This window comes from Penicillium cataractarum (genome assembly GCF_028827025.1).
Source record: "Penicillium cataractarum strain IBT 29864 chromosome Unknown utg000002l, whole genome shotgun sequence".
NCBI lineage: Eukaryota > Fungi > Ascomycota > Eurotiomycetes > Eurotiales > Aspergillaceae > Penicillium > Penicillium cataractarum.
In genome coordinates this window covers 568,806-596,611 of record NW_026622738.1, presented here as the reverse complement: position 1 = coordinate 596,611, position 27,806 = coordinate 568,806, and the positions used below count along the sequence as shown (strand labels likewise).

Sequence of the window (27,806 nt, the reverse complement as noted above, 5' to 3'; positions counted from 1 at the left end):
GTAGAGAGGTGGCTATTTATGTTTGACTTGGAAGAGATAGAGATAGGTTCTAGTTGAGATGAGTTACGGTTACTTTGACTCATATGTGCAGGATCTCAAGCCACTAGAAGGCGTCCATTCTCGTATCCATCCATGTTAACTAACTTCTAATTCGTCCGGTCATAACGCGCCGAATGTCGATTCCAATGGGCTGATCCTTCGGGCTTGATGCCATGGAACCTCCCTACAGCGTGATTGATTGAATGACTATCATGTACAGTTACCGAAGCAATACGGATTCTGGATATTTTGAAAGTTCCATTCAGTCAATTGTTTAAGGTTAGATACTACTCAAGACTATATAGTTGCATGCTATCCACCCAATGGAAATATATCTCCGTAGGTATATATCCATCCACTCACCCAAGATTGAACAACAGATGTGACATTTCAGAAGAGGTACTAGAGTCAATTAGAATGATCCCTTGCAAAAAGACCATCCTAATCTCGAATTATAGATTAAGACATAACAAGATCCACCTGGGGATATAGATCGAGTCGTTGAATGAAAGACCATGATCACGTGAGGATGATCTAGGAGTGGAGCTTTGAGGTGGACCATGTCGAGGTCAAAATTGCTGAAGGTTCCACCGAGGAAAAATTTCATCAGCGTAGAACTACAATGGAACTACAGTGACAGATCTACAGGAAGTACGAGCAGACTGCATGAATGCCATTCTAACCATTTACTACACTAGCCATGAGCATCGCCGAAACGCGACAAGGGCATATTGAACAGTTTGAGAAATGCATTCATGGGTATCTGCAAGGAAAAAAAGTGGTACATAAGGCCGTCGAGGGGAAGTTCGTGAGAGAAAATATTCTTTTCTTTTTTGGTTAGAATGGGACTCTCAAAGGGCCGAGGGCTCTTTCCCACCAATCTAAAGCTAAAAGAAAATTTTTTGGCCGTCAATAAGTCATCCGGAGCCTGCAACACCTTGATTATTTTTTTCCCATTGGAACTTTTTAGGAGAGCGCTTTGAGAAAGGGGCGATCACGTCAAGACAAAATCAAGTCATCCCGGAAAAGGATTAACTTAGACCTTGATGGCGTTCTCAACAGCCTTGCGCTTCTTCTCCTGGCGGGCGTTGGCCTTGGCACCCATGATACCACCACCCCAGTGGCGGCGGGACTCATCGTACTTGTCGGTGTAGCCCTCCTTGATGGCGGAGAGGAGCTTGGAGAACTCAGCCTTGTCCTCAGCGCGGACCTCAGTCAGAGCCAGAACGGCGGAGGTCTGAAGGTATAAAGTTAGCTTGGGCTCATGGATATAGATGCTTGTCATGGGTAAACATACCTTCTTGTGGACAACGGTACCGAGACGAGCCTTGCCCTTGACAATGGCGTAGGGGACACCCATCTTGCGGCAGAGAGCGGGGAGGAAGACAACCAGCTCAATGGGGTCAACGTCGTGAGCAATCAGGACGAGGGAAGCCTTCTTGTTCTCAACGAGGCCAACGACGTGGTTGAGACCGTACTTGACGTTGTAGGGCTTCTTGGAGACATCCTCCTTCTTCTTGCCCTCGGAGACGGCGGTAGCCTCCTGGACGAGACGCTCCTTCTTCTCGGCCTTGGTCTCAGGGCGGTACTTGGCGAGGAGCTTGAAGGTCTGGGCAGCGGTGTTGCGGTCCAGGGTGCTCTGGAACTGAGCGATCGAAGGAGGAACCTTCAGACGCATGTTCAGAATCTTCTTCTGGCGCTGGAGGCGGACATATTCGGGCCACTTGACGAAGCGGGACAGGTTGCGCTTGGGCTGGATGTCCTGGCCGATACCGAAGTTGCGGGAACGCTTCTCGATGAGAGGGTTCTGTGTGGGGGGTTGATTAGTATTTTCCATTCTTCGTTTTTCTCAACACTCCCAGGGAAAGAAGAAGTTACTAACCTTAGCGGCCTTCTTGGAGGAGCCAGCCTTGCCCTGGGGGTAGGGCATGGCGGCGGTCTTCTTTCCGGACTTGGGAGGCTATCATTGAGAAAAAGAAGATCAGCGATCTTGTCCCTAACGGGCTGCATCTTCTTTGAACTCTAAGGAGCGCCATGCAAATGAACACCGTGTTACGGGCGTTCAATGCATGGCTGACCTCCAGCCAAAATCATCGCCATGATTGTTCCACATCTCTTTCGAGGCTGTGGGCAATCGACGGAATTGCGCTTCGATTTCGAAAAATCGGAAGCTAGACAGAATTGTCTGACGGCATCGCTGCAGTGGGCGAAGCCTGAACAAAAGACGTTCAAGTGCTTACCATTTTGTCGACTGAAGATCGGTGCGCTGGGTGACGGTTGACGGATGAGAAAAGGGAAAAGTTCGACAGACGGAAGACCGATCTTATGAATTTCTCGTGGGTCGCGCTAGCGTGGTCATGTGAGTAGGGCTTAGGGCTAACCGAAGTTGGGAGGTACTTGGCTCATATCACGTGACATGTATGATATTGAAGAGGCTCATTGGATGCTGGATGCCAGCCCCGGCATAGTTCTTCTATTATTTTTGAATCCTTAGTTAGTTTACAGAATAGAGGAGCTGTTATGATACGCAGTTTATTTTAGCATATCAATATCGGAAAATCATGGTCCATTATCATATCCGGCTACCCGTGGGCAGCACGCAAGACTCTATATACAACACAATCCATTAAGACGCCGTAGAAGATGACAACAATAAGGGCCATGCAAAAAAGCCACTGAAGATGCACCAAATCAGGTAAAGACAGCCTCAATACAACGTATTCCTAGCTCATCACCGCCAAGCCCCTAACCCCGGCAACGCTCCACGCCCCAGACTTGCGCTGGCAGCCTGAACAGCCTTCTTCTTCCCACTCGTCCCCTCCTGACTGCGTACACCAGCAACAATCTTCTCAATATTCGTCTCGACAACCACACCGCCAACAATCATCTCACTCAGCACCGCATGCATCGTCTCATACCCAAAGATCAGATCTAGTTCGCAAACGTTCTCAAACATGCGATCCAATGCCTCAACGAAGACTTGGATTAGATCGATCAGGGCGAGCGGGGACTCGGTCGAGGTGGAGATCATGATGAAGGAGAGCGTGGCGTAGGTGCGGTATGTTATTTGAGTTGGCGCATCGGAGGGTCCGGTTGAGCTGGCGGCGCCTTGGGAGAGGAGTGGTGGAAGGGGGAGGAAATTGCAGGCACTGGATGGGCGCTGCGAGACTAGGTGGTATATTTGGGCGATCAGTGATTGTTGGGTTTGGGTATCCTGGAAGAAAAGAGTTAGCGGGCTGGTGTGAGTGTTTGCGCAGGGAAATGTAGGGGATATACCAAGGTTGTGTAGAACTTGGTTAGCCGTGGCTGGCCATTGTTGTTGAAGACGAGGACTGCGTTGATCATCTTGTAGATTGACAGCTGTTGGTCACAGTAAAGTCCAGACCGAGCGATGTAGTGAAAGGTGGAGATGATCGCGGTCAAGTCTTGACTGACTGCATGACGATGCTCTTATCAGTGATGCCGATAAACTGCGGCCTCGGCCTCGGCCTGGTCCGTGCGGCCAATTTTCCGGAGACCGCGACGGGCCTGCTTCAACATGAGCACAACTGGCAATCACAATCATCAGCGAGGATGAGGATACGAGCAGCAGCAGCACGGGTCTCCGTGCCCAGAAAGGCAGTCACCAGGCCATTAATCGACCAAATACCACAGACTACCACGCCTGCCAAAATAATCCCAACTCCCTCCTCAAACCCAAACAAGCGCACTCTCGAAGAACTCACGCCCACCGATCTATGCTACTACTGGGATACCAAACCCCCAACACCATCCCAACTCGCCTTCGCAGACAAAATATTCATTCCCTCCCGCCATTCACCCCTAAAGCTATGGTCCGCCAGCAAATTCCGCACTACACCTCTCTCCTCCGTCGAGCCCGAAGTCGCATTCCTCGGCCGCTCGAATGTCGGCAAGAGCTCTTTGCTAAACGCAATCATGGGACAGGACATATGCTGGACGTCCTCTAAACCGGGGCGCACGCGGGAAATGAACGCATTCGGGATAGGCGGTACGAAAGGGGGCGAGCATAAAGTTGTGTTGCTGGATATGCCCGGTTACGGCAAGGCGAGTCGCTCGGAATGGGGAATGGAGATTATGAAGTATCTCCAGGGGAGGAAACAGTGGGTGTCAACATATTTTCTCCTTTGCAAGTACCTTCTACTATAGGCCAGCGTTTCTAACTACGTATACCAGACTCCGCCGAGCCTTCATCCTCATCGACAGCGAACACGGCATAAAACAAAACGACGCCGACATCCTCAGCCTCTTCCGCCGCTACGCAATCCCCCACCAAATAATCCTCTCGAAAGTAGACAAAATCCTCGCCAAGAACAAGAAACAAATAAAGTCCGGCGCTTCGGCAATCGGAATCCAGCGGCTACAGGATCTTCTACACAAGTTGCAGCCGCAGGTGCAGCCTGATCAGAGTGTATCGAATGGGCCCGGTGCCTTAGGGGAGATTTTGACGTGTAGTGCTGATACGCATGTTGGGCCTGGTCGGGTGTTGGGCGTTGATGCGGTGCGATGGGCTATTTTGTCGGCGGCGGGTATTGATGGGAGTCTGGAGGGTGTGCAGTCTACGTCGGAGGGTTTTACTTGATTGAGTGGGAGTATGCCGTTCATGAGAGTATATGAGAATATAGAGTCTACGATTGCCGAAGGTTTTGGCTCTCTACATACATGCCCAGCGAGGGCGAACTTGGCACCATGTGTCCACCCGAAGACTGAAGGCACAGAAAATGTTCGACCTCGTCGAGAAGTGGCTATTGCCTACTCCCTCCTATTGGGAGAGTACATTGATCAAGAAGTCTCCTTAGCTTGCCCCGAAACGATGCATGTGGCTGCCCGCTTGATCGGCCACGCCCAAGGTTGTGCTGGAAATGGGCCAGCCTACCAAAGATGACACTATTATACCCATCCTACTTGGAACATGCAAGAAATTATATGAACAACCAATTTGAATTGTATCTATTACCACCTAACAAGATCATGAATTTTGAAGATAAGAGATGTAATGATCAGAATTGAGTGTGTCGCAACAGGCTCCTAGGATACCGTAGAAGCCTTGCCATCGATAACAAAAACTTCAGACACAAGGAATGATAGTAACATGCAGGACACAGCAATGATGATAGCGAACAATAAAGAGACAACATTGTAGGGTAAATGCAGAAAGGACAAAGGGTGCAAGATTCGATGGATAAGATGATGAACGTGTGAAAGGATACCAGAAAGCCTCCCGAAAGCGAGAACACAAATGAAGAACGATGATGATAATGAAAATGAACTCAGGAAAAGTCTAACGCCAGTCCCCCCATCGTAATGCTGGATGACCAAATAATGCCGACCGCGCTATGCAAAGGGTTGTTTTCAAGGGAAGAGACCAGAGCCGTAAGGATAGGGTATCGTGAATAGAGTGTAATGGAGAAAAGCGGGCTTGTTGGGGGAATAGGGAAACGAAGAAAACACAAAAAAATACGTGGAAAGGAGATAAAAGGGCCAGTCTGGCGTGTGAGTATCGTGGTTGAAGATTGCCGCGGATCATAGTGGACTCAGTCCGAGTCTGAGTCAGAATCAACGTTGCTGGTGGCAATCTCTCGTCCGCGACGATTGACCACAATACGCTTGCCGAGTTTGTTTTCAGGGACACCATCCCGTGCGGCACCAAAATCAAGAACCTAGATAATTGGTTAGTACCGAGTGATATTCAGCAGTCTGGAAGAGATAATCACCTCAATGTACGTCAAACTGTCGCGCTGCACCGCAGCAACACATCGTCGGTCATTAAACTTCACCTGCCACACTCCACTCAAATCGGTGAGAAGATCTCGGACACAGGCACCGGTACTGACATCCCACATCTTCAAGGTTCGATCCGATCCGGAGATGACCTTTTGCCCATCATGCTGGAAGCAAGTGATAGCACCAGTGTGTGCACTCAACATGTTCTTGCAGTGGCCGTGTTCGGGATCCCAGATGCGGAGGGTGGAGTCTGCCGCAGCAGAAACGAGGTAGTCACTCTGCAAAGAAAGTAGACCAACCAGGGAGGTGTGACCTTCGAGGTTGTGTAGCAGGGAACCATCTTCCAGCGACCAGACCTTGACCATGTGGTCCATTGCACCGCTAATGCAACGGTTGCGCTTGTGGTCCAACACAACACTATAAACCTTCAAGGAGTGGCCTTGAAGGGTGTGAAGAACCTGACCGGTGGAGATCTTCCAAACCCTGACCGTGCAATCGTAACTTCCACTCACAAGAGTGTCGCCGTGGGCTGCAATTGCACGGACGGAGTGGCTGTGTCCCGACAATACACGCACAAAGTAGGGACAGTCAGTATCATCCGCCAGGGGTCCATTAGGATAATACGAGGGATCGCCCGGTTTCGGAAGCTTCCACACGCGCAGGTTCGAATCACGAGATCCAGTGATGATGAGAGGAACCTTGGGCATGATCTCCGGACGACCATCAGCATCCTTACCCACCTCTGTGGGCAAGACGATCTGCAAGCAGCGCACGGTAGACGTGTGGCCATTAAAGACCTGTGTACATCTAGCACGCTCAATGTCCCACACACGGACAGATCGATCCGTAGAACCGGAGACTAGCGTGTTTCCGTGATACTCGAGAGCCCAGACACCACCTTCGTGGCCCTCCAGAGTAGCTTTCAGAGCACCAGTCTTGGTGTCATAAACGTTGATATTCGTGTCATCACTTCCAGTCAAAATCTTGTCCGTGTCAAACTGCAGACAAGTGACAACGTGGCGGTCATGAGCGCGGAAGGCAAGGTGTTGCGGCTTGACTTCAGGCTTCATCCAGCCACGGCGGATAGCGTGATGTCGGCGATAGAGAGCCTTGTATAGGTAAAGTCCACGAAGGGTCGGCATACCGACATCGGGATAAGGAACGGCCGCAGCCGCAGCGTTGGCAGCGGCATACGGAGCCTCCGATGCAGCAATGTCCCTCTTCCAATCTGGCTCAGAATGGTCGGTGCCACTAGAAGAGATCTTGCGCTTAGCTAGCTTGCGACTCGAAGCGCGAGTGTTTGCCTTTCGCTTGGGACGTCTGTTCGGAGTCAAAGATGTCAATGGTGCTCTCTCGTGAGCGTGGGAAGAGGAAGCAACGGGCGAAGACTCTCCGTCAACCCGAGAAGAGAACTGTTTGCTCAGGTCTCTCTCAAAGTCATCAGTGCTGCTGCACTGCCAGCCCCAACCTTCTCGGATGGCTCGCTCCAGCTCTCCCTCGGATAGCGCATAACCATCACGATCAAGCAGGTCCTTCCATGTTTTCTCATCAGAGCTGACAATGTGGCGCCATTTCTTCGAAACCTGTGACGCGCGACACATGGTTTGGACATCAAAATATTTGATGATATTCAAACTCAGTTCAAGAGGGAGCATGGTCAGGAAATCACACTTCAATGTCGGGTTCACGACATCGGCCACAAAATGCAGAGTGGGTTTAGGGCATCGTCTCAAGAATTGATACATGAGATACGACTTCAGTTCGTCCGGTACAGAGTCAAAAAACTCGAGCACCTTGGGCATATCCATCAGAGATGGCGGGGATCGTGACGTAGTCGCGAGACTCTTGGGCCGAGAGACATCTGTATCAAGAAGGCGCACAGTCTTCGAGTACCGTGGAACATTGTGGTCCAAGCTAGAATCCGTGTCGACATCCGGCCCCTCGGAGTCAAAAGAGGACTCGCCATGCAGCGCATTCATGGCAGCCACTGGGGACAGGCTGGGGCTGGGCAGGCACATATCTTGCGCCATAGCATTGTCAATAGCCGAGAGTTGAGCCGTCAGGTCGGGTCTTCGCTGTGACGAACTTTCGGTCGAGGCAAAGGATACCGATTGTGTGAAGGAGCTCGGGTCTGATGTGACCGCTGCGGTTGTGTCCGGTTTGGTGGGTTGCAGCTCCCGGTTCTGAGCCAGGTCTTCCAAAAGCTTCTGAGCACCGGCGTCGGATGGGCCAACCTCTGCAGACAGGGGTGACCGTAACAGGGTCTCCCTGCGAGGGAAATTTGCGCTATGAGCCCGTTTCGAGGACGGGCCCTCACCCAGACTTCCGATATTGTGCTCAGTTTCCGGAGTGGCAAGACCAGCAGGAGAGAGATGGGTAGAAGCCGATGCATAGTGGCGGGTGCGTCGTGCTACAGGCTCGGATGGCACTCGAACCGCACGGGACCGAGGAAGAATAGCGGGACGAGGATCCGAAATAGAGACGGGGGAGACGGGTCGGGGCGGAGGATTGGGATGATTGATCCGAGCGACAGATCGTGGGGCTGCCAGTCGTCGGGAAGCACTATCATCCTCGGTGGTAAACGAGTTCACAGAGCGAATCAAACCGTTTGAAGACTTCAGAGCATCGTTCTTCTCGTTCAGCTAGAGAAACATGTGAGCCTTGGGGCACGGACTTAAGCGGATCGAGGAGCTTACCTCGGTGAAGGCCGCAGTAGTATCGTTGGGTTCATCGAAGACGATCGACTGGTCCCCGAGTCTGAACCGAAGATTTCTCAAGTTTGCTGGGGTTGGCGTAGATGCCAAGGGATATAGTCTCGTATCTAGGTCCTTTGTAGCACGCGGGGATTTGATCAGGAGAGGCGGAAAGGACGTTGTTGTAGTGGTGGTCGTAGTCACCACGGTGGTCCGAGTCGCGGGAGCAAAGGAGAACTGGGCGAAGGAGTCGTTACTTGAGGGCCCCTGCCCAACATCTTCCTGGTCGTGCTCATCCATGTCGCGTCCTTGGAGTATTCAACTAAGCGAAGATCCAGGTGGCGATAAACATGGGCGTGTGGTGAAAGGATGGATGCGTTCGGGGTCGAGACGATGATCGATTTTGGAGTCAAGTATGTCAAGCGATGGAGTAGGTAGAGATGGTATCTCACACCAGCTCGGGTGGGGGGTTGGGAAGTGGTAAGGTTGGAGAGGTGATTGATTAATCCAAGAGGTCGAACGATCGGATACCACCAGAATCCAGAGTTTTGATTCCGGGGTCAGAGGGAGGGGTGTTAACACAACACCCCGTCAAAATGATGGCGCAAAACAAACATTTACGGGGAGAGGAAGAAGGTTAGAACATGGTGGGAGGAGAAGGAGAGAGGTTTGAGGTAGGAAGCAAGGAAGGTTTCAAAGGGGAGGAAAGAGTGGCGGCTGACGAGGGCCTGAGTTGGGGGGCAAGGCGGAGAACAACAATTAATCCGAGTCCCGCCTTACAGAGTTACCAGATCGTTACGGCAACTATACTGGACGTCATGGACTTGGTGCTTCATCTTATTCTGTTTATTTTCCACAACCTGGCTATTTTAGTTGATCGTGTCTATACTATCCTAGATCATCTATACCGAAATCCATATTAGTTCTGCCCATCTATCGCGACCGAGAATTTCACCGGATTCTTTCCTGCAGCGTGAAAACCTTGAAACCCTGCTACCACCACCCATCAAAGCCGATTTGTGGTTCTCATTAGGGCCTGTGCCTTTGTTTAGTACTTGCCACCAACGGATAGTTCTTTCATGATTAAAACAGGTCTCTGGTGAAAGAGACCTGCCAAATATGCAGCCAGTTGATATACGTTCAGATGCCAATATATCTCTCTGTCTCGGGAGAGCAATACGAAGTCCAAACCTGTTTACGATGTGGGGAGCAACCGAGCCAACTTGCAAAACAACGGTCCAGCCACTTGCCACGGCCCAGTCACGTGATGCAGGTGGGGCCTCTTCCAAGCCGGTTGGCTTGATTAGTTAACTCTGGCCCAGGGCTGCTAACTATACTTTTAACTTGTTCAACCACTGCGCTATATGATATATGCCCGGTTCCAAGGTGGTGGCCACCCGGTGCATGCCTTGGTAACCCACTCTATGAGCGCATATCTCAATCAAGATGGGCAGTATGCCGGCAAACCCTCGATTTCAACACTGGATAATCTAGGTTCGATTCCTAGCAATCAAGTTTCGGGACCAATTCTTAGATTCTTCTTTGGCACCCTCCTGAGACCACATAGCTTTTCCTCGCGTCGGGGGACTTTGTTTATATCACAGAGATCCAGCAAGGCGACAAAGGGATAGATCCTTCCAGGGTAATAAAATGCATCTCCACATAATCTGATCCAAGGGATTCCCCATGAGCTTGGTCCCCACTCTCCCTAGATTCGACTGTTTACAACATGTACCATGTACGTCACCTGCAGGTACCCTATTCTCCCGTCGCACCCCTGCCCACCTAAAGTTGAAAGATGGTTTAACCAGTTCTACCCGGAGATTCGGTATATAGTACTGACCTGCAGCCGAATAGACCGGACAATATATAATCGATGATCGATCCTTGAGGCTCAACAAACTTGCACAAGCAGAACATATGGAGCCACTATATTTCTAGTCTATACCTATGGCTACTCTGTGAAAATGGGCATGCACAGGGATCCTTGAGGCATTGATTATCCCGTTCAATCAGGAAATTTTTGTGAGATAAAACGGGACCTTCGGGCAAGTGCAGTTGCTGGTGAACTCGAATAACCCGACGCATCTTATCTTGCAACTCTACAGTCTACCAGTTAAAAGAGTCGCACCCCAAGGACAATGTCGACTGTCATCGTTAGGATAAATCCAGCCTTCTACCCATTGACAGTTGCAATTCTCGAAAAGAGTCAAGAGAATGCTGACTGAATTTGCCATGTGGATCTTGAGGTATCAATCTATTGGTGGTCGAGTCACATATACTGGCTTCAGGAAGCAGGGCTGAGTTGTCTAAGCTCTCGAAAAGTGGAAGAAGCCGGCGTTATAACCATGGCTCTTCCGTTCGAGCAAACTGAAATTTTGATTTGAACGGTACAACAATGACTTGCTCGAGTGACACTTCCGCTTGCAGTGCTTCCGCCAACCTTGCTATTCCTGGGGCCCGACATGATGGAACATGAGGTCTGTCGTATCAGTCTTTTGGATTGTCTGGTTTTGTGGCCCTGGGGGCGAACTGTAACATCTCTCAAGGCTTCAAAATACGATTTTGATAAACAAGATGGATATATGTCCCTACTATCACCCAGAATGTTTACGCCTGCAATTCCTGTATTGGAGATACATCATTCACAAACCCACATGTCCATTACACTCGGCTACCATGATGCCCAATCTGCGCTGTTCATTAGGTGCCATGCCTTCCTACTTGATATGATGCCTGGTGGGATTGCCAGAAAGGCAGGCAGGATGAACTCCCAGTCATCAAGCGCAGATACCTTGTCCAAGATTAAATTGACCATGTTTGCCTTGGAGAGGCTGTCACGAGATCTCTCGAGGCTGCCTTGAGAGGGGGGTCGAAGACAGGCACGTGCCAATCCCTCAGGTGAACCACGTCGTGCCTGTTACGTGAAGGCTGCCTCCCAAGGCAGAGACAACCTCAACCACCATCACCACCAGCAATGGCGCCTAAACTGGTACTGAAATGCCCTCCACCTCCCCCAATCCTGTCCTCTCCCCCTCCAAGTCTTTTACAAATTGTCCGTTCATCGTCAACCGCAAACCCCAATCTACAGCTTTCTGGAAAAGTCACGATGAATCAATTCAGTATGATGACTGATCCGAGTGAGACGACTGGTCTCAGTGAGACGGATGATTACAGTGAGGCCGATGATCTCAGCAAGATCGATGAATTTGTCATGTGGGAGTACCTCGAGGCCAAGAAGCAAAAGGTAGTGGCAGAGAAGAAACGACTGGAGGCCGAGATCGAAAGACTGGAAAAGTGCCAGATGGAGACCAGAGATGGTTGCCCTGATGGATACAGAGCACAGGCGGTTTCGACATTCTACGAGAAGCCTCGACAGGCATATCCCCCCGTTCACCGATGCCCAACTGAGGTAGAGGCGAACATTCATCATTTCCCGGTGGTCGTACGTGCTATCTGATGTTCTGATCGAAGGGGATGACATGATTCTAACAAATCGACAGAGAACCAGCATCGAGTTGCTGAAGGTGGTGCTGCACACAATGGTATGGAATCTACCACTTCTCGATCCGAAATGAATCAGATGCTGACAGGTGGTCTTGCAGATTTCGACCATCTTCTTCAGTCGGTTCGTGTTTTCCAGATTTCACATCACATCACTCGCAATCATCTCTCTAACCTCACATTTGACAGAGAACTTCTGCCCCTGAGTTCTTTCGGAGTACGGGATCTTCCCATCTGCTTCAGCGATGAGAAGTTCAGTTTCGAAGACCACTTCCTGAACAACGGGGCCGAGCCGGAGGAGGCCTACCCACTGCAGTTGGACTGGGGACGCGTCCCGGTGATGGAGAGAAACAGAGACAAGAATACGGACGACATTCTCGATCATCTCGTAAGTTACATCTCGATGAAGTTGATACATCTCACCTACATTGGCTGACTTGCGCGAAGGAGAATAAGTTCGTTGAGTCTCTGATGAAACGTGAGCTGCTGGGACTTCAGTTCATAATCGTCAAGGACGCAGCTCGTCCGTTGGAAGTCTACGAGACATATACCATCTCCATCGACTACAGTGGAAGTCGTGGGTGCTCTGACCGGAGGGGGGAGAAGCCGGACTTTCACGATCCAATGGAGGATTACAAGTCCTCCGTGGAGATCAAGAAGGCGATCCTGGACATGTTCCGTCACATCTACATTGTGACCAACAAAATCACCACCTTGCCCGGTATGCATGCCACACCTATACGATGATTGAAACCATCTCAGCTAACAAGATACACAGAGCAACGCTGTCTCATCTTCCACACCTTCCACACACCCTGGGCCCCGGAGAGCAAGAACGGCGACGAGTTCGACAGTTCCTGGGACGATGTCCTCGCCTTTCCAACCATCTGTGGATGGAGAAGGAATACGGTTTCCTCCCGGTTCATCGACACCGGATTCTACGGGCAAGTCATCGGTACTATTACTACAGCGTCGGCTCGCCCCGGCTAATGATCAAAAGCGCAACTCTCAACGTCACTTTCATCAACTCACCCGAGTCGAACGAGAAGGCTCATGGTATCCCCACCCAGATGCCAACTCAGATTCAGTTCCGAGGTTGCCGACTACGTGACGAGGATATGGAATGGGCATATGGCACCCAATGGGTCGAGGATGAACTTGACGAGAGAGCTGCGGCCAAGGAGATTAAGCTGGAGCAGATTAAGCTGGAGAAGCCCACGTCCGAGGAGCCTACGCCCGAGGAGCCTACGCCCGAGGAGCCTACGCCCAAGGAGACTGCGCCCGAGGAGACTGCGCCCGAGGAGACTGCGCCCGAGGAGACTGCGCCTGAGGAGACCACGCCCGAGAAGGCTGCAACCCCAGAGCGTGCAATCAAAAGAGACGCAGACGAGGAAGCAGACGAAGATGGACCCCGGAAGAAGGCAAAGACCGCATGATCAGCATGCATAGTCCGGGGCACGATGAGAAAGCGGAGATTTCCAGATGAGAATCTGCTGGCGGATTCTCATTCTCACCAGAGAAAGCGTTTTGTTTTGAACTAGATCTATCATTTCCAGTCCATCGATATCATTCACTAGTGATAGACCGAATCCATGAATCGGATTTCCGCTGCAGTATTTGCCCGAATCGTAGGAGATTGAAAACGGAGTTTTGACCTCCTCCCCACGTCCTGCAGACAGCACCGTTGTCCGTAGCAAAATGCTCAATTGAGTCTTCTGAATCTTACGAGACCGTTTCCCAAGCCATGAATGATTTGCAGCGAGTGGATCCCACTCCCACCGCATTGGGACCAGTTACCAGACACAAACCCTCATAGCCAGGAAATCCCCATTCTTCAACGTCAATAGTGCATATCCATGATCTACAATATACCCACAGGGCACGCACTATTCGGAACTCTGGAGAAACAACTATTGCTTGCATTGTCTAGTATACTGGGGTGGAACTATTGGGGCACCATTAGCCGCTAGTTTACCCGACCATTGAGGTTAGCGGGCGCTCGAGTGGCCTCCTACAGCTGTCAAACCGTTCGTTTGGGTTCAATAGTGGTTTTTTGGGGGTATGGCTTGATGTGTTTTGAGGGGACAGACGGAGTACAGGAATTCTGGAAAACGGGCAAAATTTAATTGTGGTTGTGTATGGTAGATTTTTGCCCCTGTGATGAGCTGGTATATTTACTTCTGTAGACCTACGGGATATACCCCTATTCTATGCAGATCGAGATTGTACCTGGTTGCCTGACTAAAGGGGCATGCCATTACGCCAGGGCGATTAAGTAGTCTGATCGCGTACGAGCCAATAATATGTCTGCTGCCTTGAGAATAGCCCCCGATCTCGACGAGCGAACAAAAATAATGCCCCGGAGTGCCACCGTAGCTCGTTCCGTCACTGGTGGGTCTGATGTACGCTTGCTTCCTTACTGTAGACACGGCACACTAGGCTTATGAACGGAGCTGCCCGGCCAGATGATCTACCTCCAGATCGAACTTGATTTGCTCGGACCAGGTTCGAGGTTGGACGAACTAGCACACTAAAGGAAAACAGTCCCTGTCGCCGTGGACGTGGTGATGGGTGTCTCAAACAACCGGTCCATATTAGGGTCTCACAGGATTGCCGAATCTCGATGGTCGAAGCCGAGGTTGGCTCTTCACAAGGAACCACTCAAGTGCGGTCTAGGTACCGCCGGGAAAGTGCCGTGGACTAAAGTGGCATGTCATCCTGTCAGAAACTCTTGTAGGGTCCAGGTCCATGGGTTGCCGGGTGGGCGTTGTTTCAGGCGTTTGCCTGGGCGCCGTAGCTGGGCCATTTCCAGCAACTTGCAAGATTTGAGCTCTGTCGTGACTCGAGAGGCGTCTGTCATGGAAAATAATACATCAAATACTTAACGTGGGCGGCACACGTACCTCGTCACCAGTCACTGCCTGGCGCCCAGCGACGGACCTGACGATCATTGCCGTTCTGCCTTGCAAACCAGTCAGGACGCGACAACCCGAGGATGCTACTAGTATTTGTCAAGGCGCCACATCGAAGTGGAGGGAGTAGTAGTCTCCGCGTGCGAAGGCGATGACGCTCCCGATCGGAGGGTGCTACCGGCGAATATGGGCCGTCAAAAAGATCGAGTTGTGCGAGGGGATGGCCTGTGGGTTTGTGGCGAATAAAGTAAACACAGCAACGGGAACTGGCTCCATAGTTCTCCTTTTTGTTCGGCCGGGCGAGTATTGCACCTAGAGCCCCATCACGATTTGTGACCGGGCCAATGGCGCGGATTTCAACAGTCCGCTTGATTCTAAATACAGTACTTCGTACAAAAAGTGACAGGATCGAGGAAAAGAAGAAAAGAAAAAAAAAAGAAAGGGGATGGACCAGTCTGCTGGTAAGTTTAGAACGGTCTCTCTATGATGGAACTGCCGACCAGGCAGAGGAAGCTTAAGTGGAGTTTGGGAGGCGCCTAGGTTTACGGGGGCTTCTCGAGAAGGACGCCGGGGCGCGTTCGAGGCGCCTGGGTAGATTAGTGGAATCAATGCTGGCCCCTTTCCATGCAAAATCAATGGCAAAACCTCCAGGTAGGCTACAATTGACACAAAAAAAGGCCGGTGAAGCTTCGAGTTAGTAGGCAAGGATAGCGCATGTTTTTATTCGATTGTACATCCCGTGTCCCGAGTCGTGACCCTAGTGAGTACGTACGGGCATGAGGTATGGCCACACGTGTATTTTAAGGTTGCCCCCGTGGTTACCGCAAGTCAACCGCAGTAAGGGGGAACACGAGGGAAAGGATGATGCCTGGCGTAATTTCCTGAGCATTATTAGCGTTGATGTCCGAGGGGAGCGTTGTAGTCATTGAAAGGAGGGTTTGTCCAGTATAATGCAGGAACTGCAGGAATCCCGTTCTCGTAGGTTCGTACCCTCCGTATATACTTTGTACTCCGTACTCCGTCCGCTTTACGGAGTACAAGCCCAAGTATCCATGAGAAGTCAATTTTCCCCTAGCACCCAAGTCCCCATCGTGGGTTCCATGGGTCTCCGTGCGCCAGGAACCAGGCTTGCAAGGATGCTAAACACAAATCAAATGAAGCGACTCTGGTGAAAATTGACTTGGAGGCGAGATGTGGGTGCCTGTCGATACTTGCTTGTTTGGTCGACGCGAAGAGGGCAGTGGCTGTCGATCGCATCACGATTTCGTGGGCCATCGCGGGCCATTCCCTCTGATCCAGTGATCCTGGGAAACAAAGTCAGGAACCAGGTTGGCCTTCCAATGGCAGGCCCCATTCACGGATGCCGTGCTCCACCGGCCGAAATGAAACACACCCGTGCGAGGGCCCGATGACTCCAGTCGGAGGCAAGCTGGAGTCTATTTCCAGTGTCCACGGGGTGGTCCATGCAGGAGCAGACGGGCGCAGGGGTGGGTCACCCCTATTGGTGATGAAAGTGGGCTGGGGGGAAATCATAGTGGCCGATAGACTGTTGGCAAAGTCTGGGATGATGATGGTGTTAGCGACTTAAGTGGCTAGTGAGTGGAGGGAGAGAAAAAAAAAGGCGGAGTGAGGGAGGAGGAACCAATCGATCTGACGATCTCCGTCTTGTACAAAAAAGATCCCCGGGCCCTCGATTGCCTACTCCTTTCTCTCGTTGCTTGAATTTCTTCTCCCTTTGTGGTTTCCCTACATCCCCGTTATACTTGATTTCTCCCCATTACTCTTTCCCTGAACACGGTACGTGGTGGAGGCCCATGCGAGAACCGCCCAACGCTTCCCTCGGGTTCGACTGGAGACTGGGACCTAATTACAGAATCGCTGACCGTTCCGACAGTGGAGTTACCCCTCGAATCAAGACCGGGAAATTATTAAATACTTTCAACGGCTCGGATCTCTCTCGAAGAGTCGACGACTCCCCCGTCACACCCTCGAGGCGACGAATTACGTGGTCTCTCTCGACTTCAATGCCTAGTGACCAACCTTCTTCGGCTCTGTAATAATTCAATGGCGCCTCGGGACCCTTCTCCGGTGCATGTGCCTCTACGAACCTCCAGCCGAACTCACCTCAAGACCGGAGCCATGGAGAAACACGACGAGGTTGCTTATGTCGAGCGGAAAGCCTCCAAGGCACAACGCATCCTGGGCACCGACTTGCCTCTCCCTAATACCCAGACCGCATGGGAGAAGTCGCAAAAATCCCGCCGACAGAGCGTTCGGACCCCCGACGGCAACTCGAGACAGCAGAACCAGCATTCCGGGTTCGCAGCATTTCCTTCGTCTCGAGACTCGATCGCCCCGCCTCCGAATCTCCGCGTTCGTGCCTCGTCGCCGTTGCTCGGTCATAACTATCGATCCCAAGAACCAGTACCGCCAATGCCCAAGCCCTCCAAGAAGGTCCACCAATCCGGATCTTCATCCACTCTTTTCTCCTATTTCAGCTCCAAAGAATCGACCAAATCCAACTCGAAATCCAGCCCGACCACTCCTAAACAACACAGCCTGCAACCTCATATCCGTCATGAGCTGGGGCTGGACCCTCAAGTGACGTACAAGCAATCTCGCAGTGCAGCAAAGGAACAAGAAAAGGAAAAGGACTCCAAACGCAAGCTGCGCCCTCCCCGCATTGACCTGTCGATCCTCTTCCCGAAACCTCGAAATACTGCCCCTCCACTCCTGTCACCTCAGCGTATGACCAACTCGCCTTCCCCGGTCTCCACCGTCGTTTCAGACTACCCCTCCAACCGGATGGACCGAGGTGCAAGTGTCTCTGCGAAGAAGTTTGGAGAGCCTCTGCCGCAGCGGAAATCGGTCATTCCAAATGAAGGTCCCAAGCTAAACGGCGACCGCTCCGATCTGCTTTCCATTCCCGAATCGAAGGACGGCGAGTGGTATGATCAACCGCTTGAGCGGACTGTGGGGACGAGCGAGATTGACCTTGCCCTGGACCGATATGCCGGACGACGGTCGTTGTTCAGTCGCTCGAGTGTGTATACGACCAGTCGAGAGCAGCTGAAACCCGATACTCATCGTCCTGCGGAAACCGGAATCGCGGCTCGCAGAGGCCAAGCACCAGCTCCCATCCAAAATAAAGATCTGTATTTGATACCGACCACGCAGCCGAAAGAGACAAGTCGCCATCGTGCCTTGACAACCGAGTCTAATAACTCGCGTGGTGGAAAGAGTGCGGTCAGCAAAAAGAGTAGCAAGAGCACCTTGCGGAACAAGGATTTGCAGAATTCCAGTGTTCTCTGCCTGTCATCGTCAGAAGATGAGGATGAGGAGACACCAGTGAATCAGCAAGGCAAGGCCACCAAAGACTCTCGCCGAAGCAGCGTGGCCACGTACGGTGAATATGAGCCGGAAATCTATACTGCGCGCGCTGCCCAGGCTGCCATTGTCAGAAAGGTTGACCGGGCGCCGTCCACCAGCAGCCGCGGATCTCATCCCAACAACACACGTAGTCAGTCAAATCGCAGACATACTTCCATCGCCTCCACCGGCAAGTCATCAACAACCACTCGCCGCACCGCAAATTCCAAACGGTCCAGCCACATTCCCATTATCGCCGAACCCGATATCCTCAACCAGTTCCCACAACAGCCTCTCCGTACTCCTCAAGAATTGAAGGAGATCAATCGACGAAGCAGAGTCATCGCAGTGACCCGCCAGGAGCAGGATCTCCTCGAAGCGATGCGTCAGCGAAAAGGCAAGATTACACCGAGTATCTTCCAGTACAACAACGGTGCGCCAGAAACCGATCGTAATTCGATGGCCTCGGGCCCGTCGCGAGACTCGTTTTGCGGCTCCGATACGTCCTTCCTGCGCCTCAGCGCTGCGTTCCCGCCGTTCCATTCGCGGACAGATCAAGGTGCAACTCACATGGACAAAGACGGTTCTCCCTCGCAGAGTTCGGGTTCTGATACTGAACAGAAAACTGGTAATCCGATTGCCTCGCCCCAGTTCAGTCCGGGCTATTCCGAAAGTCTTCCATCACCTGCCACGAGCGGTGCTTCACCCCTTACGCCAACCCTCCCAATCCACCGATTCTCACCGCTACCCTCGCCGAAGCCTCCTCCCCGTGGTCCTCCCCCGCCATCCCGGAGGACCAGAAGCGGCACTCCCGGCGTCGTACTGATAGCAGCGAAGCTATCATGCTAAACGGCAATGGTGAGCCGCAGCGCAAACACGACCTCCCGCCTTGGTCATTCGACTTTGATTGGAATCACGACCGGGCGAGTGTGGCCCCCGTGTTTTAGAGTTGCATATGCAGCTCGATGCGCGACACATTCACTTTCCATTTTCCTTTTCTCACCTACCTTTCGACCTCATGTATAACCGTCTCTTTTTTTTTGTCTTCCGTGGATATCCTCGACCATCTTTACATTACCCATCTTTTCATACTTTATTACACCATCATCTTTGCATCTGGGCGTTTTTGGTAATTCCTGTTTTGGTTCATTAGAACTACCGAGTTCTATCTTCCTCATCTTGTCTTAATGACGGCTTTGACTCTTGTCACCCACTCTCTGATCTACTTATTTTCCTTAACCTGTTCACCATTTTGTGGGCTTCTCATATACCCGCTCCTATGTTTTCCCTTACTTTTTGCATTCGGTGGTTTTCTGATCTATGAGGAGGACTTTGATCCCCCCTTGTTTCCATTATCCTGATTAGCTAGTAAGCTACCTGTCAAATCAACTGCGAAATTTTGCATGGTGCATAAACATGTCCACCTCATACGTAAACCTCGTTCTTCTAGAAAAGCAGCCCTGGCCTGGCCAGCCCTAATTTGTGTGGCAGACGTGCATACAGGTCCCCAGTCCAATGAGACGGTGGCTGGCCGGGGGTGGTGCCGACTGGATAGAGACGCACTTGATCTGCGGCAAACAGATGCCTGTGAACTAATCTTGCCTCACTAAGGGAGTATAGCTGCATTCTCCGAGGACATTAGCAAAAGATAGATGGGCGAATGATGACATCGGATTGGGGGGGGGGGGGAAGGAGGCGGACTGGTGGGCTTGACGTCAGGCGTTAAAAGCTCCTGGAAGGTTGGGGCCCAAAAAGACGCCTCCCAATAGTCGGCCAGTCAAGGCGTCGACAGAATACACAACCAAAAGACGCGACTGGATAATCCGTAGTTGACACCCATTTTAAGCTTCGATGCCCAAAGGAATCAGAAAGGTTGAAGTTCTGGACTCGTGACTGCTTCAACCCCGTGATCCACACCGCCAATACCCCAGATCCCGAGACCTCAAAAGAGGCCCTCCCCTTGCGCTTCCCCCTCCATTTTCCTCGCCTTTGACATTTTGTGTCCTGCCCACTCCTTTTACGTTATTTAACTCCGACAGTCCCGCGACCGTTCCACCAGCGTTTGCAAAAAGGCCGAACTACCGTTCCTCTCCTTTCTGCAACCATCCCAGCCACCCTCGCACGGAGCTCCGCCGTGATCGTCATCCGAAGCCCTGCCGCTGGGCCCTAGACGGGTGATCCTCGATTTTCCCCTGCTCTGGCTTGTGGGAATTGAACCTTTACATTTGCCTTTCACTTGCCTGGCTCTTTTTTGTCGCTCCTTACACTGAATATTCACCCTCGCGATTGTTGCGTCGCTCCCCTTCTATTTGTTTAGCTAGGCGGGTCCCGTCTTGTGCTCGTTTTGCGGAGAATACATCCAAATCCAACCCCAGGGCGCGAACACGTATTTCGACACACTCGTCACCATGGGGGACCGCACACAACGCCAGCCTTCGTGGCTACGAGATTCGACCAAAAATGTCCCTTGGTTATTGGTATGGATGATGAGGAGAGCTCTGATGGAATTTGTTCATTGACATTGACCCACTGACCTTGGTTTTGTCTGTCGCAGCTTGCTGCGCAATCCACTGGATTCGTGTTGGTAAGTCGCTTTGCGAATGGTACTGCTCTCATTGAACGCGGAGGCTAAAGTTTCAATGTTTCTCGCATCTAGCTATCTCACTATTCTCGAATTATGCCACCCGCAGGTGGCAAGCGATACCTTACCTCTACCGCCGTTTTCCTGAATGAAGTCATTAAACTAGCGATCGCCTTGACAATGGCTCTTTACGATGTCTCGAAAAACGCGCCCCCCTCTATGCCCGCCACATCCCTCTTCTTCTCCCTCTCAAGCGCCGTGCTCTCGGGGGATAGCTGGAAACTGGCCATCCCTGCGGGTCTCGGCGTTCTCTCAAACTCCCTCCAATACATTGCGCTGTCCAACATGCGCGCGGCGACTTTCCAGGTTACATTCCAACTGCAGTTTGTGACTACGGCGATCTTTGGCCTGATGGCCCTTCGGCGGAGTATTGCCCCTCGAAAGTGGGGTCTGCTCTTGCTTCTGTTGCTTGGCGTGGCCTTGATTCAATTTCCCGATGCGAGTGCGGAGCAGTTGTCGTTCCGCGATGAGGCCTCGCGCCTTCACTTCCCCCGTTCTTTGGAAGAATGGAAGGCTGTGAAGGGCAGTGGCGCTGCTGCCAAAATGCTCAAGCGATCTGCTACCTATGAGGGTATTGAGGAAGATATTCTCACGGCCGAGCCACGGTTGAATCACACCGTGGGGTTGCTTGCAGTTATTGGTGCTGCGCTTGCCTCGGGTATGGGCGGTGTCTACTTTGAGAAGGTCCTCAAGGATAGCTCCAACCACATCTCCTTGTGGGTGCGCAACGTGCAATTGGCCATCTACTCCGTTTTCCCGGCGCTCTTCATTGGTGTTGTATTCCGGGATGGCGAGCGGATCGCCAATGACGGCTTCTTCCAGGGTTATAACTGGACAGTCTGGGCCACAATTGTGATCCAGGCTTTAGGTGGTATTATCTCCACCTTTTCTCTCAGCCATACGCAACGGGATCCCCGGTGCCTGGCTACGACCACCAGTCTCATTCTCAGCATAGTTGGAAGCATTTGGCTCTTTGACTTTGAGTTGACAGCTAGCGTGAGTTCACACGTCACGATTCGATTGAGATGTCGAAATATACTGATAAACAATGTATAGTTCTTCTTGGGCGCTGCTGCAGTCTTGGTGGCCACTCACTACTATGGTAATCCAGCTTTCAGCCCTGCTGTAGCCAAGGTGGGTGGAATGCGGCCACCTCCAATTCGCATCGACAACTATGAGAAGGACTCTGGCAACGACAATGGATCCCCCGTGGGAGGCCCCCCCGACGAGATTTCCATCAAGTTGCCGACCACTCCCTTCTTGTCTGACGGCATGTCATCTTCTCGCCCAACATCGCCGAACCCGGGTCACACACGGGTGAGCTCCAGCCGGAACCCTAGCGGAGCCCACTACTTTGAAAAGGAGTAGTTGTCCAACGAAACAAGATTGGTCTGGCTTTCCCAGCCAACTGTCTATTTGATGTTTTTATGGAGATATGACTTTTGGATACCTGATGGATACGGTAAGACCGCTATCCGCAATGAATCTTTGGATGTGGCTCTTTTAGCATTTGGCCTGACCGTCTGTGGGTTTGGATCGATTTGCGTATGAGCGTGTTGTATAACGTTGATAAGTCGATGAGACTTTCGGTCATGTATGCATATATACGAAGCAATGAAATTATACCATATACCCCCGACTGTAGTTCCAGTGCTTGTTTGATGTCGCTGGCACGGGACTATCCACGTGCCCGACTTCCGGCTTTAGGTATCCCATTTCACCTCATCCCACACAAATCTCCCTCACGCTCATGACCTTCGAACTCCATATCTCTCATCATGAAGCGTAATCCCTTCATTCATTCGAGAAACTTCCAGCACTCGCCCAAAAGGCGCCGAATTGACCCCGCGTCTGCTAGCTCTCACCAGGCCAGTAGACCGGGGTTCATCGACCAGAGGTTGATCGAGGGCTCACAGTGGCCGGGATATCCCACCTTGGTTCAGCAAGGACCCTCATCAATCCAGACAGGTATCTCGTCAGGGCTTGAGGAGGACGTCCATTTGGATGCTTTCGGTAAATCAATTCCAATTCATGGTTGCGCCAGTGGCTCACATCTCTCCAGATCTTGAACTGCTCGCACAGCAGAAGAACCGTAGCATATTCCAATCGTCGAATCCTGAATCTTCCCATCCTTCACCCGAAGAGGAGATATTTGCTAGTCCGAACTACCAAGATGTGCTGCCGCAGAAGTCCCGGTTCTTTGACTGTGAGTGTCTACTCGATATCAACCCAGGATAAGTACACAAGCACTGCGAAGCTGACTGGTACATCCAGCCTTCACTCACACAACACCTCTTCGTGGACTGGAATCTAGCCAGACAGGTTCAACTTCTGCTCCACACTCGAGTCCTTTGAGGATGATGCATCAAAGGAAGGAACAATCGTGGCGGAGTCAAGGACAATTGGAACCCAGAACCGACGCACAACGGGATGGACCAGTCCAACACTCGCCACAGCAGCCGCTTACCTCTCACCCCAGTATTCTTACACCCGCAAGTGGCCATCGAAACCAAGGCAACCCACCATTTGGCCAACTCCCCATATCAGTACGAGGCATTGTCCTAGTCTCGGTGAACGAACTACCCGAGAAATATCGCTCCATGTATCCCTTCCCATTATTCAACGCAATCCAATCCAAATGCTTCCACCCCGTCTACAACACAAACGACAACATAGTCCTCGCCGCACCGACAGGAAGCGGAAAGACCGTCGCCATGGAGCTCGCTATCTGCAGACTCCTAAACGTCCTGAAAGACGAGCGCTTCAAAGTGGTCTACCAAGCACCAACAAAGTCTCTCTGCTCCGAGCGGTTCCGAGACTGGAGTACCAAATTTGCAGCGCTGGATTTGAAATGCGCCGAGTTGACCGGTGACACGGATCATACGCAGCTGCGTGGTATCCAGAGTAGTCAGATTATTATCACGACGCCTGAGAAGTGGGACAGCATGACGCGCAAGTGGAAGGATCATATGAGGCTGATGCAACTTGTCAAGTTGTTTCTGATTGATGAGGTTCATATTCTCAAGGAGACTCGTGGTGCTACGCTAGAAGCGCTTGTATCGCGGATGAAGAATATCGGATCGAATGTGCGCTTTGTGGCGCTGAGTGCGACTGTGCCGAATTCAGAGGATATTGCTACGTGGCTTGGTAGGGATGCGACTAATCAACATGTTCCTGCGCATCGTGAGCATTTTGGGGAGGACTTTCGGCCGGTCAAGTTGCAGAAGTTTGTGTATGGGTATCAATCGCCGGGGAATGACTTTGCTTTTGACAAAGTCTGCGGCACCAAGTGAGTCGAGTCTAAGAACTTCGAGAAAGAGGTTGTCATGCTAATAATGAATTTTGCAGGCTGCCCGAAGTCATCGGCAAGCATTCTTGTCACAAGCCTATCATGGTGTTCTGCTGTACCAGGAACTCATCCGTCTCAACGGCTAAAGAGCTCGCAAAGCTCTGGACCGTGACCAATCCGCCGGCTCGACTTTGGAAGGCCCCAGGAAAGCGCATTGAAGCTAGTAATGATGATCTAAAAGGTTAGTTTGCAACCGTATTGGGACTGAAGTCAGAATATTGACAATTTATAGCAACGATCACTGCCGGAGTCGCATTCCACCATGCCGGCCTCAGTGCCGCTGACCGACACATGGTGGAAAAAAGCTTCCTGGAAGGGCAAATTAGCGTCATTTGTTGCACGTCGACCCTCGCTGTTGGCGTCAACCTACCATGTCAGCTAGTGATCATCAAAAACACCGTTAGCTGGCAAGATGGCGGATGCAAGGAATATTCCGACCTGGAGATGATGCAAATGCTCGGCCGAGCAGGACGGCCTCAATTCGACGACAGCGCAACGGCAGTCATACTTACTCGAAAGGAGCGAGTTGCCCACTATGAGAGACTAGTTTCCGGATCCGAGAGTCTAGAGAGCTGCCTGCATTTAAATCTCATTGAGCACTTGAATGCGGAGATTGGTCTGGGGAACGTGACAGATGTTCAATCAGCGACCAAGTGGCTTGCGGGTACGTTTCTGTTTGTGCGGCAGCGTCGGAATCCTACCTACTACAAGCTCAAGGAGGGGGCTAGCCAAGAAGATGAGGATGAGTTGCTTCGACAAATTTGCGAAAAGGACATCAAGCTCCTCCAGGAGTGTGGTCTTGTCGAGAAGGAAAAGCTTTGCTCAACTCCGTTTGGAGATGCCATGGCCCGGTATTATGTTCGCTTCGAAACTATGAAAAAACTGCTGTCTCTTAAGGCTCAGGCAGATCTACCGCAGATTGTGAGTACACCTTACTTTTGTCCAAACTTCCATGTCGATCTAACAGAAATAGTTCGATGTCATCGTCCAAGCCGAAGAGTTCCACGAGATCCGTCTCAAAGCCGGCGAAAAGACACTCTACCGTGAGATCAACAAGGATCCAGGGATTCGCTATCCGATCAAAGTTGATCTAGCTCTGCCATCCCACAAGATCTCTCTTCTTCTCCAATCCGAGCTCGGCGCACTCGACTTCCCAGCCAGCGATCAACTCCAGAAGCACACGTTCACGTTCCAACAAGACAAAACCCTCGTGTTCGCTCACGTAAACCGACTCATTCGCTGCGTGATCGACTGTCTGATTGCCCGAGAAGATTCAGTCGCCGCTCGAAATGCACTTGAATTGGCGCGTAGCTTCGGCGCCAAAGTCTGGGACCATTCTCCGCTTCAAATGAAGCAGATTGAGCAGATTGGTGTAGTGGCTGTTCGAAAACTGGCCGCTGCTGGGATCACGGATATCGAGGAGCTTGAAGCTACAGAAGCACCGCGGATTGACATGGTTTTGAGCAAGAACCCGCCATTTGGAGTGAAATTGTTGGCGAGATTGAAGGATTTTCCGAAGTTGAGGGTGACTATGAAAGTCGTTTCTACGGTGGGGGTCTCTTGCTGTTCTCGGGTTCAAGCTATGTATGACTGACTTTGAATCCCAGGAGTCGAAGAAGGGAATTGTCAAAGTTCGGTTTAAGATTGACGTTGCTTTCATGAATGACAAGATTCCCGGCTTCTTTCAGCGAAAGTCAGTCTATGTTTGCTGCTTGACGGAAACATCAGATGGTCGATTAGTTGATTTTCGCCGCGTGGGGTGAGTACCCTACATGCCGTCTGCCTACATCAAGCTGACAAGTTTTAGTGCTAGCAAGCTTCAAGACGGCGTTGATGCTACGCTGATTGCAGACATGAATGCTACCGATCAATTCATTATCTGCCATGTGATGTGCGATGATATCGGTGAGCTCGGAAGTCTTGTGCTAACGAGTTTCGCTAACATTGCCTAGCTGGAACTGCCAGGCGAGCTGAGATCAAGCCTGATCTGCCATCGCATCTATTCTCGAAGCCCCCATCTCGAGGAGCCCAGTCAGGAGCCGCAGAGCGTCCCACTTTGACTGAAACTCGTGGCAGTATCTGGGATATACCCAAAAGCCCGCCTAGGCCTTATGCAGCCCCAGATACATTCGATGGTGACGACCTGCAAGCAGAGGATTTCCTGATTGTCGCGGAGAGCTCAAGCAAAACCAAGCAGCCAGACGAGTCTTTGAAAATTCCAATTGATGACAATGACTGGTTCTTGATTCACGATAGTTCCTCTTCCCAGGGAGCACCAGAAAAGTCGCAGAAACACGGCAACGATTGGGCAGCAGCAATGGACCAGCAAGATTACGATGACGATGAGCCTGAGCCCATCCGGCTCTCGAATGGAAACTGGGCTTGTAGTCACAAGTGCCGAGACAAGACGAGGTATGGAGCTCTCATTTCTTATTTCCATCAACCGAGATCGTTGCTCACGGATATAGTTGCAAGCATTTCTGTTGTCGGGAGGGCCTGGAGAAGCCACGCAAGCCACGCAAACCCAGAAAGCGAGCGGCTTCGAACCACAAAGCAGGGAAACTCAATCAATTGACTCTCTCGGCTGCAATCACGAAACGGGACAAGACGGCAGATGTCGGGAAAGCAAAGAAGCCAGCGAAAGAGACTGCCAAGTTGACTGCTGCGAGAAAAGGGAAAGACTCCCTACAGTCAAAACCCCCGGAATTGCCTCTTGCGAGACGAGTCTCCAGTCAAGGCACGACCAATCGATCTGCCATGACCACCAAAGGGGAGAAGCCAATGGAGCAGCCAGAGACGGTCTACAGTGACTTTGATGACGATAGCTTTGACGACTTGCCGCCTCTTTCCTACATTCTACAAGGATCGGGATCAGGTATACGTCCGGCAGATTCTAAGCCTCGTCAAGAAAGCGACAACGTCTTTGATGGTCCAACTCCCGGAGTCGAGCAAAAACAAGGAGAGAATAAACCAGACAAGCCCCAGCTCCTCCAAACTCCCGAACCTCGAGACATCATCGAAATCTCAGATGACTCCACCCCCGAACCGGGACAAGACATCTTCACTCATCCCGAAGACATCGGAAGCTCCATCACCACTGCGCCTCCTCCAACTGCAAGTGGCAACCCGACCAACCATTTAACCCGCAATTCGAGGAGTTTCTGCCGAGCGTACGAAGCAAGAATTCTTGAACGAGCCGAAAGATTGCCGTCTCCAAAATGTTTACTCCCCGCACTCAATATGAGACACACCCTCACCCAACTGGAGCCATTGTCCGCTGTTGATCTGACGTCAAAAGACCACGCGCATCGAACACTGACCAACAGTTCATCTGGCTGGGACGATGTTGATCGACTCTTGCTGGAGGAGTTCAAGGGCGTTATTAATCATTATTAGGCAAGGTTTCTTGAGGCACTCCTCGATTGAGATACGACTATGTTTATTCACTGAGGAGACCGACAGCTTGTATGTTTATTTGTACGGATGATATTGTTCTCTAAGAACATGGATACGCCCTCTGTATGCAATAGGGCATGTATGGATTGATGACCAAGTTA

The 27,806-nt window shown here is 51.4% G+C and overlaps 8 protein-coding genes across 8 annotated transcripts; 5 read left to right on the top strand and 3 right to left on the bottom strand.

The window, feature by feature from the left end:
- Positions 1 to 1,045: 1,045 nt before the first annotated feature.
- N7496_002266 (60S ribosomal protein eL8) lies at positions 1,046 to 2,342 on the bottom strand. The gene is made up of 4 exons (XM_056695197.1): positions 2,280 to 2,342; positions 1,922 to 1,999; positions 1,337 to 1,846; positions 1,046 to 1,276 (listed from the first exon to the last, which is right to left on the bottom strand). The coding sequence occupies exons 1-4, from the start codon at positions 2,280 to 2,282 to the stop codon at positions 1,076 to 1,078; spliced, it is 792 nt and encodes a 263-aa protein (XP_056557409.1). The 5' UTR covers positions 2,283 to 2,342; the 3' UTR covers positions 1,046 to 1,075.
- Positions 2,343 to 2,770: 428 nt separating this feature from the next.
- On the bottom strand, positions 2,771 to 3,384 carry N7496_002265 (putative AP-3 adaptor complex subunit sigma; the record flags this gene model as incomplete). The annotated part of the gene is made up of 2 exons (XM_056695196.1): positions 2,771 to 3,253; positions 3,316 to 3,384. 2 exons carry the CDS (start codon positions 3,382 to 3,384, stop codon positions 2,771 to 2,773), a joined length of 552 nt encoding a protein of 183 aa, XP_056557408.1.
- A 99-nt stretch (positions 3,385 to 3,483) lies between these two features.
- N7496_002264 (translation initiation/elongation factor MRX8) lies at positions 3,484 to 4,639 on the top strand (the record flags this gene model as incomplete). The annotated part of the gene is made up of 2 exons (XM_056695195.1): positions 3,484 to 4,160; positions 4,234 to 4,639. 2 exons carry the CDS (start codon positions 3,484 to 3,486, stop codon positions 4,637 to 4,639), a joined length of 1,083 nt encoding a protein of 360 aa, XP_056557407.1.
- Positions 4,640 to 5,591: 952 nt separating this feature from the next.
- N7496_002263 (F-box/WD repeat-containing protein) lies at positions 5,592 to 8,774 on the bottom strand (the record flags this gene model as incomplete). The annotated part of the gene is made up of 3 exons (XM_056695194.1): positions 5,592 to 5,717; positions 5,772 to 8,423; positions 8,478 to 8,774. The coding sequence occupies 3 exons, from the start codon at positions 8,772 to 8,774 to the stop codon at positions 5,592 to 5,594; spliced, it is 3,075 nt and encodes a 1,024-aa protein (XP_056557406.1).
- A 2,677-nt stretch (positions 8,775 to 11,451) lies between these two features.
- Positions 11,452 to 13,414, top strand: N7496_002262 (uncharacterized protein; the record flags this gene model as incomplete). Its single annotated transcript, XM_056695193.1, has 7 exons — positions 11,452 to 11,919; positions 11,978 to 12,019; positions 12,080 to 12,102; positions 12,168 to 12,366; positions 12,426 to 12,699; positions 12,757 to 12,898; positions 12,949 to 13,414. The coding sequence occupies 7 exons, from the start codon at positions 11,452 to 11,454 to the stop codon at positions 13,412 to 13,414; spliced, it is 1,614 nt and encodes a 537-aa protein (XP_056557405.1).
- A 3,540-nt stretch (positions 13,415 to 16,954) lies between these two features.
- Positions 16,955 to 19,206, top strand: N7496_002261 (uncharacterized protein; the record flags this gene model as incomplete). Its single annotated transcript, XM_056695192.1, has 2 exons — positions 16,955 to 18,857; positions 18,911 to 19,206. 2 exons carry the CDS (start codon positions 16,955 to 16,957, stop codon positions 19,204 to 19,206), a joined length of 2,199 nt encoding a protein of 732 aa, XP_056557404.1.
- Positions 19,207 to 20,667: 1,461 nt separating this feature from the next.
- On the top strand, positions 20,668 to 22,268 carry N7496_002260 (putative UDP-galactose transporter; the record flags this gene model as incomplete). The annotated part of the gene is made up of 4 exons (XM_056695191.1): positions 20,668 to 20,736; positions 20,814 to 20,843; positions 20,916 to 21,896; positions 21,957 to 22,268. The coding sequence occupies 4 exons, from the start codon at positions 20,668 to 20,670 to the stop codon at positions 22,266 to 22,268; spliced, it is 1,392 nt and encodes a 463-aa protein (XP_056557403.1).
- Positions 22,269 to 22,678: 410 nt separating this feature from the next.
- On the top strand, positions 22,679 to 27,645 carry N7496_002259 (uncharacterized protein; the record flags this gene model as incomplete). Its single annotated transcript, XM_056695190.1, has 10 exons — positions 22,679 to 22,913; positions 22,945 to 23,106; positions 23,175 to 24,189; positions 24,249 to 24,430; positions 24,482 to 25,170; positions 25,223 to 25,798; positions 25,857 to 26,008; positions 26,057 to 26,154; positions 26,202 to 26,661; positions 26,718 to 27,645. 10 exons carry the CDS (start codon positions 22,679 to 22,681, stop codon positions 27,643 to 27,645), a joined length of 4,497 nt encoding a protein of 1,498 aa, XP_056557402.1.
- Between the last annotated feature and the right edge of the window lie 161 nt (positions 27,646 to 27,806).

Bases quoted from the DNA above. Each gene is read 5' to 3' on its own strand.
- N7496_002266 (XM_056695197.1), bottom strand. The intron at 1,847-1,921 runs GTTAGTAACTTC...CCCCCCACACAG, and splicing joins CCTCCAAGAAGGCCGCTAAG to AACCCTCTCATCGAGAAGCG. The intron at 1,277-1,336 runs GTATGTTTACCC...TTATACCTTCAG, and splicing joins GTACCGTTGTCCACAAGAAG to ACCTCCGCCGTTCTGGCTCT.